Source organism: Ceratotherium simum, chromosome 6 (assembly GCF_057802395.1).
Source record: "Ceratotherium simum simum isolate JZ-2026a chromosome 6, ASM5780239v1, whole genome shotgun sequence".
NCBI lineage: Eukaryota > Metazoa > Chordata > Mammalia > Perissodactyla > Rhinocerotidae > Ceratotherium > Ceratotherium simum.
Window position 1 is genome coordinate 43218461 of NC_141905.1, and position 20489 is coordinate 43238949.

Sequence of the window (20489 nt, forward strand, 5' to 3'; positions counted from 1 at the left end):
GTACTTGCCAATGAGAGCGGACGATCAGCCTTGATTCCCGCCCACTGACCAAGCAGCCAATCACCTGCCCCGGCGCGCAATCCGTGATGGATCCAAAGAGGACAGAGGGTTTGCGGTAGGGTACAGCTGAAGCGCGGCGCGGGGAAGCATGGAGGTGGCGGAGACCAAGGCGGAGGCTGCAGCCTTAGAGTAAGTGTCTGCCACCAGGTGGCAGCCAGGGGCGGGCTGGGACGGACCCTGCGGGCCCCCACGTACGATCGGTGATCTCCTCCACCCCGTACAGTTGTTCGGGTTCGACTGCGCCGTGATGTGATCCTGACCCCAGTCCCCCAGTCGTAGGTTCCTGGGGTAACTGTTGCCTCTCTTCGGGAGTACGGCCTGTGAGGGACTGTCTGTCGCTGCTCACGTATGCACACTCCCCAGGGGTGTGTCCTGAAAGGGGACGGCTCCATTTCTGTCAACCCTCCACATCTCCGCGGATTGCACCGTCCTAACAGGAGACTTTCCACTTCCAGGAGACGTCCTGGAAGGGCCATTTAATTCTGTCTCCCCCGTCCCAACACACATTCTCACACATTTTCTGGGTTATTTTATCCCCATCCCTGCCTCTTAGTGGGCCGGTCCAGGCCCTAACAAGGAAGAACTCAGAGAGCCTAGACCAAGGCATCCAGCCCCCTGTCCTGAGCCCCTTCTCAAGTATTCTGAGACTCTTTTCTGGCCCAAGGCTAGTGTTCTCTGCCTGGAGGGCTCCCCACTGCTCGTCAGAATTTTGCCCTTATTCTTTCCTTTCCCTGTATATTTCCCTGACTGACTTCAGATCTTGACTCAAATGGTTTCTCTTCAGAGACACTCCCTGTTTAAAATGCAGTCCCTTCCCCACACTCCTTATTCCCCTTGCTCTGCTAATTTTTCCTCATGGCACTTATTGCCTCCGTATATCCCCATACACATACCATTCCTGGTCCCAGATGGCACTTCAGTGTGTAAATACTGGTAGATACTGGTCAGGGCAACTGTTAATAGATACAGGTAGATACTGGTCAAGGCTCAGCGTTAATACACACATCCACATATGTGTGTGCACACAAGTTCTCCAGAACTGGCACCCCAGGAGTCTGCAGTTTCCCCTGTTGCCTTTTGCCCCTTCAGGGCCCTGGCAGAGGTGGCAGACATCCTGGAGCCAAGAGGCCTGCAGGAGGAGGCGGAACTGCCTGCCCAGATCCTGGCTGAGTTTGTGATGGTATGTGCAAGATGGGAGCCTCCTCCTGTTGAGATACTGGGCAGCATTGATGGTGAGCAGACTGGAAGGTAGCCTTGTTGGCCTATAGCACAGAAAGGTAAGGATGTTCCCTGCTTCTACCTTCCCTCTGAGCAGGACTCCCGGAAGAAAGACAAGCTGCTCTGCAGCCAGCTTCAGGTGGTAGACTTCCTGCAGAACTTCTTGGCTCAGGAGGACATTGCCCGGGGCCTGGACCCCTTGGTTTCTGAAGACACGAGCCGTAAGTAGCCAGGGGGTTGGGCTGGGGCGGCCCTGAGTGAGGAAGGAAAGGGGATGTCAGTCAGGTCAGCTGTTTGGCTGATGGCAAGACTGAGGCCTCAGTGTTGCAGGCAGGTAGGCCAGCTTCACTTATGCCCTCATTCTTGGTGGCTCATCTCAGGGCAGAAGGCAATTGCAGCCAAAGAGCAATGGAAAGAGCTGAAGGCCACCTACCAAGAGCACGTGGAGGCCATCACAAGTGCCCTGACTCAGGCCCTGCCCAAGGTGGAGGAGGCCCAGAGGAAGCGGGCACAGCTCCAGGAGGCCCTTGAACAACTCCAGGCCAAGGTGAACCCAGGGTGAGGGGAGGGAAGGGCAGGCAGAGAAGAAGAGGGAAAGGGTGAGCGTGCTGGCTTGGACCCAGTGGCTGCCTCCCAAAATCCAACCAGAAAAATACACTCCTCTACTTGTCTCCCTCCTTTGCTTACCTGCAGAAGCAAGTGGCCATGGAGAAACTCAGAATAGCCCAGAAGCAGTGGCAGCTGCAACAGGTAGGTCCATCCTCCTAGGAAAATATCTATTCCCGCCACCATGCGATTCCATGGGCTAAGTCCTCTACCTGGAAAAATCTTTATCTCATTTCCTCCTGTCAGGCATTATAGTACAGCTACCAACATGGGCTTGAATTCCGGCATCACCACTTCCCACTGCATGACCTTGAGCAGTCATCTAACTTTCTGTGCTTCTATTTCTTCATCTGTGAAATGGAGGAAATATTAGCATCTACTCTACGAGAGTTGTTAAGATGGTTAAGTAATTAGTACAGCAAGGGCTTAAAATAATGCCTGGCACATAGCAAACTAAATAAATGTTATCATCATCTTGGTTATCATCATCTAAGACCTCAGCATCTCAGGAGCCATGTCTACATTCTCATTCCTGGTAGGAGAAGCATCTGCAGCATCTGGTGGAGGTTTCTGCAGAGGTGAGGGAGCGTCAGACAGGAATGCAACAGGAGCTTGAGCGGCTGTATCAGGAACTGGGAACCCTGAAGCAAGAGGCAGGGCAGGAGCGAGACAAGCTGCAGAGGTGAGGCTGGGAGCATAGGCTGCAGACCCGGGGTGGTCCAGCTGAGGTTCCCTCCGTTCACACCCACCTCCTCCTCCTTCCAGGCACCAGACCTTCCTCCAGCTGCTAAACACCCTGCAGGGTAAGCTGCTCTTCCCTGAGGCAGAGGCAGAACTGCCACAAGAGCTGGATCTTCCTGAGCGTAAGCCCCAGCAGCTGACTCAGCCCCACGAGCATAACACTGGGGACACCATGGGGAGAGATGAGGATGTGTCCTCCAAGGTGAATGAGAGAGGAGACAGATGGGCAGGGAGGTGGAGAGAAAAGCTGAGAGATAGGCCTTATCCGTTGCCCATACCATGTCTCCCCAAGGCCAGCGGCCCACAGCCTGCTAGGGATGCAAGCGTGCCACAGCTTCCTATGAGACAGCAACATGAGGAAGGATCCTAGGGCAGGTCAGACTCCAGCTCAGGCCCTGGCGTCCCTGGATACAGGTATGGAAGAAGGGAGGGCCTCTCGTCTACTTGTCTCTGTGTCTGAGCTCTGCTGCTCATGGAGGGGGTGGGTGGTGGGAAGGAGCAAGGAGTTTATCTTATGATTGAAGCTTAGCACCTTATCCCCATGCCCAGCCTGTCCTGGGCTAACCCCTCTCTTCCTCTTCTCCACCGCCTGGCCCTACCCTCATTGCAGGATGAACTGTGAGTTCCTGAATACAGCCTGATTTTGACTACAACCCAGGTTGGGGCAGGCTCTGGATTCTGTTGATTAAAAGCTCTGGAGCTCTCTCAGTTGCTTGTTTGTCTGTTCATCTTCATGTATTGGTGGGAAGAGCCATATTCAAAGGCTAAGAACATGACGGGTGCTGGGACTGTTGTGAATAGAGAGGGTGCAGATGGGGAGGGGGCCCTGGCCAACCTCAGGGGTTGCTTGCCCTAATTGTTATGAAGCAAACATGCTGAGCTTAATTCAGGGAGGAGGAGAATGCTTTATGCAGGTGGCTAGATATGGGAAGATAATTTTCATCACTGATCCAAATGTTTATTGAATCCCTGCTTTGTACCAGGCCCCTTGCTGTGAACTGGAGGTACAGCTGTGGGCTTGTCTGACCAGTCCCTGGCCATGTGGAACATGGAACATAATGAACATGAATAAGTAAACAGGTCCGTAAGGTGATTTCAGAGTGTAGTAAAATAGCGTAGCAAACTATAACAGTAATATGATAAAGAGCAATAGTGAGAGAATATAGAGACCCCTCTCTGACTGTGTTGGCCTGCATCTCTGTGAGTTAGTATTTCTGTTTGTGGGTGTATATGTATATGTATATGTGTGTGCGTGTGTATTTCTCTGTCTGTGTTTGTTGCTTTCAGTCTCCGTTCCTCTGTGTGTCTGTTGCTGGGTGTGTGGGCAGTGTGGGGGACTGCTGTGTGTGAGAGGGAGATTGCATCCCTGATTGGGAGTGTGGAAACTGCTGTCTAAGAGAGAAGGAGAGAGATCAATATCAACTCTTAGAGAGTGGAAAACCCATTCTCCATATGAGAGAGCGACCTTCATGTGTGAGAAAGATCTAAACATCTCTATGAGAAAGAGACACTGAGGCCCTTTGCTTTTGGTGAGAGTTTCAAGGGACATTAGTCCCTGTTCTCAGGAACTAGGATGTCTCAAACTGGAATGCCTTCTCTCAGGTGGAGATTGAGATCCCTGTGCACTCTGATGGTTTGCTCTACTTTTCTGAGGTGTCCCTTGTTTTCTCTCCAATTGTTTTTCTAAATGTGTGGCCCCATTTTTTAGTTATGAAATAGGACAGATATCAGAGGTCTTTGAGGGCCTGCATCACGACTGACCAAGGGGGTCGATGAGGATTGACAGTACTCCACTAGGGAGCACATAAATACTCAGAGAGGCTTCCTCAGTCTACCCGTCCCATCCCTTCCCACGTGGTCCCTGCTGTAGCCTTTTAGCAACCCAGCTATGCAGTCCCTTCCTTCTCGCTCTTCCTACTGGGTGGGCTCCCCTACCCCTGGTTTCTTTTCTAGTCTCAAATACTCCAAAAAAGAATATATATATCCACCCTGGGAAAGGAGTGTCTACTAAGGGACCCTGGGGAATGGGTTGGGTTGGTGTGGACTTTCCTGGTCTTTGCACACATGGTGGCTGACAGAAAGTCAGGGAAGGGAAGACACTCACATGGAGCCCACCAGGCTGGGCATGAAGGATAATATCCTGAGATAACTCCAAGCCAGGGGACAGGGGGAGGAGATTGGGCAAATACATGTTAATCAAAGTTAGAGGTCTGCAAAACTGCTGGGAACCAGATTTCTCTCGAGTATGGAATGAGTCAGTCAATACTGAGGTCAAATGGAAGGGGAGACTTGAGTATTTACTATATTCAAATCCCCCGAATTGCCCAGTATGGCTGGAGCCTTGAGTTGTCCAGAAGCTTCTTGACTGACAAGGTCAGGAATTGGGACTTATTTTCAGATAGAAGTCGGATTTCAGTTTTCAGCTGTTCTCAGCCCTCTCTCAGGCTCCCCTAAAGACTATCTTTGTTGACTGATACTTGCACAAGGTAGATGTGTGCAAGGAGGGAACCTACCTCTTGGAAATTGTGATCTCTTACACAAAGAAATGGAGACTTATGAGTCGACAGTGACTTCTGAAAAGTCACTGCCTTCCGAAGATTTTCTCTTCCTCTTTTCCATCCAAAGGAGGGACACAGAAACCAGGGAAGAGTAGAGAGGGATGGGCACTAGGTAGTGAATCAGCACAGTCAAGACACTGTTACTCTACCTTGACCAGAAAAAGTCCTCTCCTTTGATAACTTGAAGTGAAGATTATGCTTACTCCATTAAACTAATAGGAAAACTTTTTTTTTCCATTTTCTGTAAGAATAATGTTTCACTTTTAAAAGATAATAGTTTTCTTTTATGGTGAAACATTATTTTGCTTATTTTTTTCTTCTTTCAGTTTCATATTTTCTAAGTACTGTCATTTTTCTAGGAATTTTTTATTTCTAATTATTTAAGTTTATTAGTATGAAGTAGTCATATCTTTTTTATCCTTTAAATATCTGCAGCCTGTTTTAGGATGCCATAATTTTATAGTCCTGATTTTTTTTTGTGCCTTATATAACTTTTGAATTGATCCGTCTTTTCAGATGTTCATTCATTTTCAAATATTCAAAGATTGGCTTTTGTGATCTGCTGTCGTATGTTTGTTCTGGTTCATTAACTTGTAGTCATATCTTTATCATTTCCTACCTTCTGTTTTTAGGTGAAGAAAATGTACTTTTTTTGTAAACTCTCTATTTTCATCAGATGATAAACTTGTGTATTTGGATCTTTGCTTTCTCAAATAAACTTCTAAGGGTATAAATTTCTTCTGGCTTCCTCTAAGTATTTTCACAGTCATTTAATTCATAGAATTTTCTGTTTTCCATTATAATTATTTCTTTGATTCATGAGTTCCTTAGGAAAATAATTTTGAAATTTCTACTCTGTTTGTGGGAGGATAATCTTTCTAAGTTTATTCTAATTTGGTCAGAAATATTGTGTATATAATAAAAACTTTGAAATTTGGTGAGGGAAACAGTTATAGCCTTTGAGTGTGGTCTGTTTTTTTTTTTTTTAATGTTTTAGTGGATTTAAAAAGAATGTCTGCTTTAGAGTTGTGTGTAGTATTTTCTATATGTCTATTAGAATATGTATGTTATTTTTTTCAGCTTATATCTTCTATATAATATGTTTAATTTTTTGTTTTCTGAATATTACCTTCTGAGAGAGATGCACTCCAGTCTCCAAATATGTGGATTTCTTTATTTCTGTTTATAATTCTGTTAAATTTTGCTTTACATGCTCTGTGGCTACTTTATTAATATACATATAAGTTTACACTTACTATATCTTTCCTCTAAACTGAACTTTTACTATTGTGTAGTGGGCTGCTTCATTTTTATGCTAGTGTTTTTTAGCCTTGAAATCTAATAGTTTTAATGTTAATATAACTTTGCCAACTCTCTTTTGTTTATCCTTTGCCTGGTATGTCTTTCCTACAACCTTTTGAGTTTCAACCTTTCTTTATCCTTATGTTTATTACTTATATACCACATTTAAAGGGCTGTTTTTAAAAATCCAGTTTCATAATCTTTGTCTTTAAGATTTTGTATTTGTGTCAATTTTTTTATTCCCTCTCTCTTGTTTTTTTATTTATTCCTTTCTTGCCTTTTGGTTTTATTTGTTTATTTTTTTTATCTTTTTGTTTTCATTCGTTTTATCCTTTTTCTGCTTTGGAAGCTCTTCACTGTTTATTATGCCATTTTAGCTTTCAGAGTTAATGAATTCTAAAATTAAGACTAAAATTTCTTGATCCTTTTCTTAAACAAGTAATGAAGCTTGGAAGGCTTTACCATTGATGGATCATCCCACTCTTAGCTAATAAGGTATTTTTGTCCAGTTTATTACTTCTCATCTGTTTGTGTTCTCACAAATTAGACGACTTATTTTATACAATGTTTTGTTTATATTTACTTATGATTTTTTTGCCTACTTAATTTTTATATGTCAGAGCTTTCATATGGGATAATTTCCCCATCTGAATCAGAATTTCCTTTAGTTAGAATCTGTAGGCTATATAATACTTCAGTTTTTCTTAGTATGAAGTGTTTTTATTTCATTCTCATTCTTGAAAGATATTTTCATTATGTAGAGAATGCTTAGTGGATAGGTATTTCTCTTAAATTGTTGAAGATGTTTTCCCATGGTTATCTGGCTTTCATTGTTGCTAATGAGAAGTCAGCTGCCAGTTTAAAAAGCTCTTTCTACACCTTTTCTTTTACCCACTGGCTACTAATAAAATCCTCTATCTTTGGTACTCTATAGCTTTACTATGTTATGAATAATTTGGGATTCTGGTTTGTTTATTTATTCATTTATTCTGCTTGCAGTTAGTTGGTCTTTCTAAATCTGAAATTGCTGGTCTTTCAACAATTCTGGAGTATTTTCAGCCTTATCTCTTTAAAAAGTACTCTTACCTCTTCTATATTAGCTTCTTCTGAGATACCAGTTGGACATCAGATTTTCTCACTTTGTTCTTCATGCTATATAAACTTTCTTTTGTATTTACTGTTATTTTTTTCTCTCTAGAATGCATTTAGATACTTTCATTAAATCTATTTTATTAACTATGTGTTGCCAATCTATTGTTTAATCATTAGTATTTTCTTTTTTGTTTTTCATTTCAAGCAGTTATATTAGACCCCGATCTACTTTATTTGGATTTTTTTGTTGTTATTCTAGCTCACATTTTGAGCTTATCTTTTTATTACCTTAAATATAACATATGTAGGCCTTTTGTCATCTGTGTTGGAAAGGTTCATAATTTACATCTTTGTGGGCCTGTATCTTTTGCCTATATCACATACCCCCTGTATCCTTGTATGGTTTGTGTAGTTTTACTATGAGCTGTCCAATTTTCCTGAACATTATCTTTGAGACTACTTTGTGGCCTGTTAAAAAATTGAGAGGATTTGTGTTTACTTCTGTCAGTATTTTGTAGATACTACCAATAGAACATTTAGAAAAATTTAAAAATAGATATATATTTTAATGTTTTTTATATCTGTATACTCTCCTATTTTTCATTTTTACTGTTTGAGGATTCTCTCTTTTTCATTAGTATTTCACAAAGGCTGTTTTTTTTCTATCTTTCAAAAATACAAGCTTTTGTCATAGTTTCCTTCCTTTTTTTTTTTTTTTTTAAAACATGTAGAGGAATAGATAAACGCAACTCTATTTTCTTTTTTCTTCTTTTGGTGGGAAAGATTTGCTCTGAGCTAACATCTGTTGCCAGTCTTCCTCTCTTTTTTTTTTTCTGTCCTCCCCAAAGCCCCAGTACATAGTTGTTTAGTTGTAAGTCCTTCTAGTTGTTCTATGTGAGCTGCTGCCAGAGCATGGCTGCTGACAGACAAGTGATGTGGTTCCACGCCCCGGAACTGAACTCAGGCTGCCGAAGCGCAGTGTGCCAAATTTTAACCACTAGGCCATCAGGGCTGGCTTGGTGTATTTCTTTAATACTGCTTTTTTGTCCTTTCATTACTTTCCTATCCAAGGCATCATCCTACAGTTCTTTATTGAATGTCTTCTATTTTTATGCCTTATTCCTGCCAGGAAGATATTCTTGTTAACATCTGGATAGTTTCAGCAAAGCTAATCCCTCTCATTCTATCTTTACAATTTTGAAATTTATAAAACTAAGGCTTCACTTCAAATATCCTACCCTGCCATGAAAAGAAAACTATCTTCCCATTTTAGAATCTTTCTGTGGTTAACACACCCATTCCTGTCTTAGAGAATTCATACAACTTCTTGTATGACAATTTTTATGTCTCCTCTTTGGGCCAAATATGTGTAAGCTTTTAAATACAGAGTGTGAAATTAAACAAAATAATTTAATGATTATTTCCAGCCCCATATTTAAATGACCCTTTTGATACTTCAAACATTGGGCTCTGAGGAATTTGGTATTTGATTTTTGATGCACTTTGCTCTTGAAACCCTGAATAACCTAGGCATTAAGCCTGAGGACTGGAGTCTCAGGAATCAACATCTTTTATGTTTGTTTTGAGGCCTTTTTAAACTGTCATTTTTGGGGTATGTAAATTCTTCTATTTATGTTGTTAAATTGAATTTATATAACTGTTGACAGAGTTATAAAAAAAACCTTGTTAATCTTTATGGAGCTTTGTAATATACAAAAATTAGATTTTGGATACCATATTCACATGCATTTCTAAATTTTAAGTTGTGAAATAGACTTTAGAAGCACTCTCATACAAGGCATGCCTAATTCATTTCATCATGCATTTCATAGTGATTATATGCATGTAGGAGTAGATAATTATTTAAATGGATTGATTACTATTTACCTAAAATCGTATTTTGAGATAGAAAAAAGAAGAGGAAAATCCAGAACTATGCATTCAGAAGATAACAGGACTATTGGAAATGAGATAATTAGAATTATCACATATAAACACTGTAAAAGAAATAAACCATAAAAAAAATATATAATCTAGTGCACAAATATTTGTTCTGTTTATACATACTATAAAAAAATCATAGGAAAGGGGCTGGCCTGGTGGCGTAGTGGTTAAGTTCGTGCACTCCGCTTCGGCGGCCCGGGGTTCATGGGATCGGATGCCAGGCACAGACCTACATACCACTTATTAAGCCATGCTCTGGCAGGTATCCCACATATAAAGTAGAGGAAGATGGTCACGGATGTTAGCACAGGGCCAATGCTCCTCAGCAAAAAGAGGAGGCTTGGCAACGGATGTTAGCTCAGGGCTAATCTTCCTCACACACACAAAAAAAATGATAGGAAAAACAAACATGAGTAGGAGTCATCAAAATACGGTTTGTTTATGAAAGAATGAATGATTTTGTTTAAAATATCCTATGGATTCTCCATGTTATGAAATTATATTGCAAAACTTTGGGTCTAATCTTAATCACCAATCTTAAACAGAAAGCGTGTCAATTTTACTAATTAAAATACTAGTAAAAACCATAGGTATATTAAATTTTCAACCTTTTCATATAACTTAGTGGACAAGAAGTTATGCTTTACCTGTGGCTTTGAGGGAAAATATTTCTCTTGAGGGACAGAGGCCTGTCCACAGCTCCATGTGTGTAGGGCCTGGATCACCCTGGCCAGATATTCTGGAAATAAAAGAGGAATAATTTATTCACTGAAGTTTAGCGTTATCTCTGGTTGTTTCATGTGTTTACTCCATGAAGATAATAGACTCCTGGGGGAAGATGTGCTGGTTTCTTTTTTGAAAACTCTACTCTTGATGATGACTAAAATGTCTAGCTTTGTTCCAGTGTGCCATTTTCAACATCAGAAAGAAATAAAGGGAAAAGGAAAGAAATGGTAAATTTAGTAGAGGAATTCAATCATAAAAATATATAAAATTTACACATACGTACACACATACAAACATAAAATTGACAGGGAGAATTTAGATTAGATGGAGGAAGTGAGAGTGACTGCATGATGGGCATTAGGCTTCTTTTTTCAGATAAAGATCCTGTCATTAACCATTTGGTCTCCTAATCTCTCTGTATACACATCTTTCCATCCACAGATGAACATGCACCAATGCCTTCTTACTTTAAAAGTACTTAGTAAATGTTCATTGGATCATATTCAGGGAAGATTTCCCAAAGAGCTGCCTCTTGAACTCAATTTCAAACAAAAGGAATTATCCAGAGGCAGATTTCATCATTTATTGAATGTCAGCAACGTGCTGAATGTAAGTTCTGAGAATTAAAAAAAAAAAAAAAAAAGGTAAAAAGATGATAAAGACAATCTGAGTTTAAATTTGAAGACAGGAAGGAAAAATCTATGAAAAACTAATTCTAACAAAAAATAATGTTTATCAATGTTAAGGACTAAGAATCGGAATGTTTTGGCAGCATGAAAGATAATCATATATACTAGGCAGAAGGAGCATCGTAAATAAAGTACAGAAATTGAGAAGCTGGCAATTTCAGGAATGCAATTGGCCAAGCAGAGCTTGGAGCATAAAGCATAAGGGAGGAAATGGAAGTTCATGAGGGCCTTTTACCTTTACCCTGATGACTAGAGGAAGTCAAAGCCTTCACCTGGAGGTCAAGGAAACCTATTGAAAAAGTTTTCTTTTCTACTTTGGCAAGAAATTTCTAGGTACATTTTAATCTATTAAAATAGAGCTCTCAGGGAAGTCATACTGTTGCTGAGTACATTTATGAATTCTGGGAAGAATGCACATTTAGAAAACAGTACAAATGCTTCCATCCTCCTCCTGAGGTAAACACATCTCCCAGAGTAACCATTGCTTATTATTGGGACTTGTTATAATGACAGCAACTAAAAAGCTGAAATCCATTTAGGCAATTAGATATCATATTAAAGCAACATTGGAGTGGCACCAGAATGGAACCTCTATTTTAGAATGTTGATACTTAAAAATAAGTAGAATACAGTGATCATAATTATGAATAGCTGCATATTATACCCACCAAAATAATTACTAAAGCAGTTCAATGACACAAGTATTCCTGGATGGTGATGGTTACCAATCAAAAGAAGTACACACCAACTACAAACTGGTGAACCACCAACCCACAGCTCAGTGCTTTCTGGTACATTAGACACTGAAGACTCGTGACTTGTGAGAACATTGGAAAGCATTTTCAGCTACGCAAAATCACTCATTGTACCTGAGTAATATTCTACATATCAAAATATTAGGGGCTAACAATCAAGAATACGAGGGGAAAAAAACCTCAGCCATAATGTCAAATGTTTATATTAAAGAATAGCGACATACTTCACATCAGTTAGCAAAATGAGTATGGTATTCAAACAGTACCCAATGACTACCGTAGTGACTTGAATTTTAATAATTATCTTGAATGATATTGAGAGATTACTGGAATATAAAGATAAGAGGAGCTTTACATTAGTTGCCTGTGTTACCTTTGACACTAGCAACAGGCTGTTCTTATTCTTTTGAAAAAGAATAAGACACATCTTATTTGGTTAAAAAAAGTTTGGTTGATATCATAATCATAAGAAATTTTCTATTTTACCTGTTCAGCTTATCTCTACCCCCATCTCAGGAATTTTCAGGAACTAGTTCACTAACTAAATTTAACTGTTGGTAGTGGTGGTGGTGATCTGAAGGAGTGAAGTAATTAGTGAAAAGAAAGGTTATTCTTATAACAACAAAAAGGAATGGCTAGCCAATATTCAGGCAATTCTAGTAATCATTGTTATATACTATATATCTTTTGCATAGGAAAAAAGCTAAAACTGGGATTCTGTGTGCCTCAAGGCAAAACTTTTATATCTAAATAATGAAATTATTATTTTTGGTTATTACACAACAGTTGTTATTGGTATGAATCACAGTACCTGTAATTTAGCAGTCACATTGTGACTCACATTGTCACATTGCTAGCTCAAACAGGAAGCACAGTCTGGCGATTCAGAGTAAAGATTTATTTACAAAGTTCACAGTTTCTTGCAAATTTCTTGCCTTGTTTGCTTTTCTGAAATTTCATGTGTTTGTGTGTGTTTGTGTATGTGCACATACCCAATTGTATTCATATAATATAAGGTGTGCTATTTTATATTTGAAACTAAGTTGTTAGTTACATATAGATTCAAAATTGTACTAACTCCCTGATAATTTTTTCTATTAGTATTCATAACCATTCACTTAACAAACATATCTGAGCACCTATGTGCCAGGTACTATTCTGTTTCTTTTATTAAAATACATTTGACGTATAACATTGTGTAAATTTAAGGTGCACAACATATTAACTTGATACATTTATACATTGTAATATGATTCCCTATGTAGCAATTATTAGCATCTCTATCACATTACAGAATTATCATTTCTTCCTAGTGGTTAGAATGATTAATTTCTAGTCTTTTAACAAGTTTGATGACTGTAATACAATTATTGTTGTCTATATTCACTATAATGTGCATTAGATCTTTAGGGCTTATTTACTACTCGTTTCCAGTTTGTACCCTTAAACAACATCTGTCCTGTTCCCCTACCCATCCCTTGGTCACCCATCCCTTGGTAACTACCATTCTTCTCTCTTTTTTAAGGAGTTTGGCTTTTTTAGATTCCACATATAAGGGATACCATACAGTACTTCTCTTTCTCTGTCTGACGTATCTCACTTAGCACAACGTGCTCAAGGTCCATCCATGTTGTTGCAAATGGCAGGCTGCCCTTCTCATGGCTGAATAATATTCCATTGTGTGTGTATGTATATTTGTACAAACACATCTTCCTTATCCATTCATCTGTTGATGGGCACTTAGATTGTTTCCATATCTTGGCTATTGTGAATAATGCTGTAATAAACATGGGAACGCATATATCTCTTCGATACCGTTTTCATTTCCTTTAGGTATATACCCGGAGGTGGAATTGCTGGATCATATGGTAGATCTATTTTTAATGTTTTGAGGAACTTCCATATTGTTTTACATATTGGCTGAACCAATTTACATTCCCACCAACAGTGCACAAGTGTTACCTTTTCTCCACATCCTTGCCAACACTTGTTGTCGCTTGTCTTCTTGGTGATAGCCATTCTAGTAGTTGTGAGATGATATTGCATTGTGGTTTTGATTTCCATTTCCCTGATGATTGGTGATGTTGAGCATCTTTTCATGTACCTGTTACCATTTGGATGTCTTCTTTGGAGAAATGTTTGTTTAGTTCCTCTGCCCATTTTTAGTCAAATTGGTTTTTTTTGTTATTGAGTTGTCTGAGTTCTTTATATATTTTGGATATGAACCCATTATTGGATATGTCTTTTGCAAACAGTTTCTCCCATTCTGTAGGTTGCCTTTCCATTTTGTTAATTGTTTCTTTTGCTGTGCAGAGTCTTTTAAGTTTGATGTAGTCCTGTTTGTTCATTTTTGCTTTTGTTGTTTGTGCTTTTGGCGTCATATCCAAAAAATCATTGCCAAGTCCAATGTTAAGGAGCTTTTTCCTACATTTTCTTCCAGGAGTTTTATGCTATCAGGTCTTATGTTTAAGTCTTTGATCCATTTCAAGTTAATTTTTGTGAATGGTATAAGATAGGGGTCCAGTTTCATTGTTCTGCATATGTTTATACAGTTTTCCCAGCAGCGTTTGTTGTTCTTGGCTCCCTTGTAGAATATTAGTGGACCATGTATGCTGGGCTTTAATTCTGGGCTCTGTTCTGTTCCATTGGTCTATGTTCCATTGGTCTATGTGTCTACTTTTATGCCAGTACCATACAGTCACGTGTTGCTTAATGATGGGAATACGTTCTGAGAAATGTGTTGTTAGGCAATTTTGTCATTGTGTGAACATCATAGAGTGTATTTACAGAAACCTAAATGGTATAGCCTACTACACACTTAGGCTATATGGTACTAATCTCATGGGACCACTGTCATTTATGCAGCTCATCATTGACCAAAACATCATTATGTGGTGCATGACTGTACTATCTTTATTACTATAACTTTGTATTATAGTTTGAAATCGTTGTTTTCCTTCTTTAGGGTGGCTTTGGCTATTTAGGGTGTTTTATGGTTCCATACAAATTTTAGGATTGTTTTTTCTATTTCAGTGAAGTAAACCATTGGAATTTTGATGGTGATTGCATTGAATCTATAAATGGCTTTGGGTGGTATCGACATTTTAACAATACTAATTCTTTCATTCCATGAAGATGGGATGTCTTTCCATTTGTTTGTGTCTTCTTCAGTTTCTTTCAGCAAAATCTTATATTTTTCATTGTACAGATCTTTCACTTCTTTGGTTAAATTTATTCCTAGGTATTTTATTGTTTTTGATGCTATTGTGAATGGGATAGTTTTCTTTATTTCTTTTTCAGATGTTTCATCATTACTGTATAGAAATGCAACTGATTGTTGTATGTTGATTTTATATCCTCTAACTTTACTGAAAGTTCCGACAGTTTTTTGGTTGAGTCTTTGGGATTTTGTATATACAAAATCATATCATCTGCAAATAGTGACAGTTTTACTTCTTTCTTTCCAATTTGGATGCCTTTTATTTTTTTGCCTTGCCTAAATGCTCTAGCTAGGACTTCCAATACTATATTGAATAAGAGTGGTGAGAGTGGGCATCCTTCTTTTGTTCCTGATCTTAGAGGAAAAGCTTTCAATTTTTTTCTGTTGAGTTTAATATTAGCTATGGGTTTGTTGTATATGGTCTTTATTATGTTGAGGTATATTTCTTCTATCCAATCTCTTGAGGATTTTTATCATGAAAAGATATTGTATTTTCTGCATCTATTGTGATGATCATGTGATTTTTATCTTTTATTGTATTAATGTGATGTATTATATTTATTGATTTGTGTATGTTGAGCCATCCTTGCATCCCAGGGATAAATACCACTTGGTCATGGTATATAATCCTTTTAATATGTTGTTGAATTTGGTTTGCTAATGTTTTGTCAAGAATTTTTGCATGTATATTCATCAAGGGTATTGGTCTATAGTTTTCTTTTCTTGTAGTGTCCTTATCTGGCTTTGGTATCACCGTAATGCTGGCCCCATAGAATGAGTTTGGAAGCATTCCTTCCTCTTCAATTTTTGGAAGAATTTGAGAATTATTGGTGTTAATTCTTATTTAAATGTTTGATAGAATTTGCCAGTGAAGCCATCTGGTCCTGGACTTTTTATGTTAGCACTTTTTTGATTGCTGATTCAGTCTGTTTACCAGTTAATGGTCTATTCAGATTTTCTGTTTCTTCCTTATTCAGTCTTAGTAGGTTGTATGTTTCCAGAAATTTATCCATTTTTTCTAGATAATCTAATTTGTTGGTATGTAATTGTTCATAGTATTCTCTTACGATACTATGTATTTCTGTAATATCAGTGGTAATGTCTCCTCTTTTATTTCTAACTTTGAGTCTTCTTTTTTCTTTTTTTTTTTTTTTTAAGATTTTATTTATTCATTTTTTTTCCCCCCAAAGCCGCAGTAGATAGTTGTATGTCATAGGTTCACATCCTTCTAGTTGCTGTACGTGGGACTCGGCCTCGCGTTGGACGGAGAAGTGGTGCCTCGGGGCGCGCCCGGGATCCGAACCCAGGCCGCCAGCATCAGAGCGCGCGCACTTAACCGCTAAGCCACGGAGCCGGCCCCTGTCTTTTTTCTTTAGTCTAGCTAAAGATTTGTCAATTTAGTTTATCTTTTTGAAAAGCCAGCTCTTAGTTTCATTGATATTTTTTCCATTGTTTTTCTGGTCTCTATTTCATTTATTGCTGCTTTGATCATTATTATTTCCTTCCTTCTGCCAATTTGGGGCTTAATTTGTTCTTTTTCTTTAGTTCCTTCAGGTATCAAGTTAGGTTGTTTATTAGAGATCTTTCTAATTTCTTAATATATTCATTTATTGCTATGAACTTTTCTCTCAGACATGCTTTTGGAGCATCCCATGGGAACTGATATGGTATATTTCCATTTTCATTTGTTTCAAGATAATTTTTGATTTCCCTTTTAGTTTCTTATTTGAGCCAATGGTTTTTCAAAAGTGTGTTATTTAGTTTCCACATATTTGTAGATTTGCCAGCTTTCCTCTTGTTAATGTCTAGTTTCATACCATTCTGGTCAGAAAAGACAGTTGGTATGATTTCAATCTCTTTAAATTTGCCAAGATTTGTTTTGCGTTCTATCATATGATCAGTCCTAGAGAATGTTCCATGTGCACTTGAGAAGAATGTATATTCTGCAGCTGTTGGATGAAATGTTCTATATATGTCTGTTAAGTCCATTTGGTCTAAAATATGGTTCAGTTCCAATGTTTCTTCATTGATTTTTTGTCTGGATGGTCTATCCATTGCTGACAGTGGGGTGTTGAAGTCCCCTACTATTTTTGTATTGTTGTCTATTTTTTCCTTCAGATCTGTTAGCATTTACTTAATATATTTAGGTGCTCTGATGTTGAATGCGTATATATTTATGATTATTATATCTTGGTTTATTGACCTCTTTATTATTATATAATGACCTTTGTCTCTTGTTAACATTTTTGGCTTGAAGTCTATTTTGACTGATCTAAGTATTCCCTCTTTCTTTTGATTTCCGCTTGCATAGAATGTTTTCTTCCATCCCTTCACTTTGGGCCTATGTGTGTCTTTGAGCTGAAATGAGTCTCATTGTAGGCAGCATTTGGATCTTGCTTTTTTATCCATCCAGCCACTCTATGCCTTTTGATGGAAGAATTCCATCCATTTACATTTAGAGTGATTATTGAGATGGAAGGACGTACTACTGCCATCTTATCATTTGCTTTCTGGTTGTTTTGTATCTCTATTTTTTTTTTTCTGTCTGTTTCTGTCTACCTTTGTAAATTGGTGGTTTTCCATGGCAGTACCCTCAGTACTCCCTTTCTTTAATGTTTTGTGAATCTACTCTAGAGTTTTGCTTTGTGGTTGCTATGAGACATATGTAAAAGATCGCATAGATAAAATAGTCCATTTTATGCTGAAAACAACTTATCTTTGTCCCCCTATAAAGGCTCTACCCTTTTACTCCTCCTCTTTTACGTTTTTTTTTTTTTAAATTGAGGTATAATTGACATTTTATTAGTTTCAGGTATATGACATGATTCAATGTTTGTGTATATTACAAAACGATCACCACAATAAGTCTAGTTAATTTATGTAGACTAGTCTAGTCTAGATCGCCATACATAGTTACAAAAATATTTTTTTTTCTCTTGTGATGAGGACTTTTAAGATCTACTCTCAAAGCAACTTTAAAATATGCAACAGTCTTATTCACCATATTTTGTGTTTTTGGGTTTTTAATGTCACAATTTACCTTTTTTTATGCTGTGAATTTGTTAACAAATTATGGTAGCTACAGTTATTTTTAATACTCTTTTCCTATAACCTTTATAGAATGGTTAAAACACCATTCTAATATAGAGTTACAGTTTTCTAATTCTGACTGTTTATTTTTCACCTGTACCCAGAGTGTTGTGTACTTTTATAATGTTTTCATGTCACTGATTAGCGTCTTTTCATTTCAGCTTGAAGAACTCCTTTCAGCATTTCTTGCAAGGTAGGTCTGGTACTGGTAAACTCCCTTAGCTTTTGTTTGTCTGGGAAAACCTTTATTTCTCCTTTATATCTGAAGGATAACTTTGCCAGATAAAGTATTCTTGACAGGCAGTTTTTATCCTTCAACACTTTGAGTTTGTCATTCCATTCTCTCCTGGCCTGTAGAGTTTTTGCTGAGAAATCTGCTGATGGCCTAATGGGGATTCCTTTGTAGGTTACTTTCTTTTTTTCCCTGGCTGCCTTTAAGATTCTTTCTTTATCAATGATTTTTGACAGTTTTATTATAGTGTGTCTTTGGAGAAGGTCTTTTGGAGTTGAGATAATAGGGTATTCTATTAACTTCATAGACTTATAGGTCTAATTCCTTCCCCCGGTTTGGGAAGTTCTCAGCTGTTATTTCTTTAAATAAATTATTTGCCTTCTTCTCCCTCTCTTCTTCTGGTACACCAATTATTCTTATATTTGCCTTTCTGATTGAAACCAATAGCTCCCATAAGATTTCTTCACTATTTTAAAACCTTAGTTCTCTCACTTCTTCTAACTGAATTATTTCTATATTCCTATTCTCCAAGCCACTTATTCTTTCTTCCATCTGGTCTGTTCTGTTACAAGTGCTTTCTGTTGCATTCTTCATCTCATTCATTGAATTCTTCAGTTTTAGAATTTTTGTATGGTTCTTTTTTTATAATTTCAATCTCTTTGGTAAATAACTCCTTCTGTTCATTAATTTAATTCCTGAGTTCATAGAATTGTCTTTCTGAGTTTTCTTGTAGATCACTGAATTTCTCCATAAAAGCTATTTTGAATTCCTTACTAGTTAGATCTCAATATTCTGTGCCTTTGAGTTCAGTTGCTGGAGAATTATCATTTTCTTTTTGTGATACCATATTTCCTTGATTTTTCATAGTGTTTGAGGATATGCAAGTTTGCTTTCACATTTGAAGTAGCAGATGCCTTCCTTAAATTAAGGTTTTATGTGTGTACTTTGGATCTTACAGTTCAGGAGACTGGCTATTAGAAACCTCTCTTGTTTACTCCAGGAGGTGGCACTATAGCTCAAGTTTGTGGTGTCTCTTACAGGAGCTGGCTCTCATGGAAGCACTTGGGAGTGGCACAAGGAGTTGGCAGCAGAGTAGGGGGAGGTGTGGGCTTAGCACTTGGGGTATTGGGGGTGCCCACGGATCCAGTGGGGGAATCCTTGAGTGGGGTACCCTCAGATGTCTATGGGCAGATCTCCTGCCGAAGTCCTGAAGCAGACAGCAGGAAACATGTTCCTTCAATGCACTTTGGTATTCTTATCTGCCTCCTTTCCTTTTCTTTCCTCTCCCTCCCCCTAGTCATGGAGGTCCTTCTTCAGATATCCAGGTGCTGCTGGAGAGAAATGGGTCCCTCCAGCCGCAACCTGTACAACTGTTGCTGACATCATTCTTCCAAAAATGAATGAAATTATTTTGGCCTTTGCATTACAATGAATATATCTCCAGAAACTTAGTTCTCAATAATTAGGGAGTAATTTAAAGGAAATATCTTTGTTCGATGACTTTTCCATACCATAGTATTTTCTGTTAGACATGTTATAATATTTAATTTTAGTTGGAAACTTCAGTTATAAAGCTGTTTGATGTTGTGTTTTGGATTTTCTAGCTAAGTATCTTGAGCATCAAATATTTAAAATATATGTGCATTTACATATGCTCCAAACTGTGAAGTCAGGCATTGTTCTTTATAATTTAATTGATTTTGTGTTTTTTTTTTTAAGGAGTCATTTATTTCAATCATGAAGACACCTGGAATCTACAGGAGACTCATCTCACTTTGTTGTAGTACTGATTGCTATCAACAGTTTGCTATTTTTTACCTTAGTATACTGTTTATTTGGAAAGAAGCTAAATGACAGCCTGGTTCATTTTTAAATTTTGCACTAGTAGCAGAGTTCACCTGTAGTGCTGACTTAGAATTCAAGAGATGTTTGCTTCTTGGATGTTTGTCTTAGTTTGACAATATTAAAGTTTTGTGATGAAGAATGTACTTGTTTTGTTTAATCTCAATTGAAGTCTAATATTTCCTATGTGGTTAAGTATATGAAATCATATATAATATAAAATATTGAAAATCTAATGTCTTCCTCCAGGCATCACTGTCCTCACAGAAGTGTGTATGCTTGGCAGAAACCTGGATAAAAAATCTCCATCCTTGTAACAAATCCTCTAAAGGTTTCCATAAAAATTTCATATTTTAGTCCTAGGCCCTTGATTTGCAGTTTCTCCAACCCCTTGAGGCATTTTATATTAACATA

The 20489-nt window shown here is 38.1% G+C and overlaps 1 protein-coding gene across 4 annotated transcripts; it reads left to right on the forward strand.

Annotated features, from left to right (window-relative positions):
* Positions 1-73: 73 nt before the first annotated feature.
* Positions 74-20221, forward strand: ZWINT (ZW10 interacting kinetochore protein). 4 transcript variants are annotated; one of them, XR_015552492.1, is made up of 11 exons: positions 74-189; positions 1150-1240; positions 1376-1499; positions 1659-1825; positions 1972-2028; positions 2424-2566; positions 2650-2827; positions 2918-3039; positions 6925-6980; positions 18163-18194; positions 19953-20221. XR_015552492.1 is itself a non-coding variant. In XM_087432190.1 (9 exons), exons 1-8 carry the CDS (start codon positions 149-151, stop codon positions 2993-2995), a joined length of 879 nt encoding a protein of 292 aa, XP_087288316.1. In that variant the 5' UTR covers positions 74-148; the 3' UTR covers positions 2996-3039; positions 19953-20221. The 4 variants fall into 4 exon arrangements, 2 of the variants coding, with proteins under 2 accessions (XP_087288316.1, XP_087288315.1); XR_015552491.1 differs by lacking the exon at positions 6925-6980; XM_087432190.1 differs by lacking the exons at positions 6925-6980; positions 18163-18194.
* Positions 20222-20489: the final 268 nt, after the last annotated feature.

Coding starts and splice junctions, on each gene's coding strand:
- ZWINT (XM_087432190.1), top strand. CDS start 149: ATGGAGGTGGCGGAGACCAAGGCGGAGGCTGCAGCCTTAGA. Junction 190..1,149: donor GCGGAGGCTGCAGCCTTAGA/GTAAGTGTCTGC, acceptor TTGCCCCTTCAG/GGCCCTGGCAGAGGTGGCAG. Junction 1,500..1,658: donor GGTTTCTGAAGACACGAGCC/GTAAGTAGCCAG, acceptor GGCTCATCTCAG/GGCAGAAGGCAATTGCAGCC.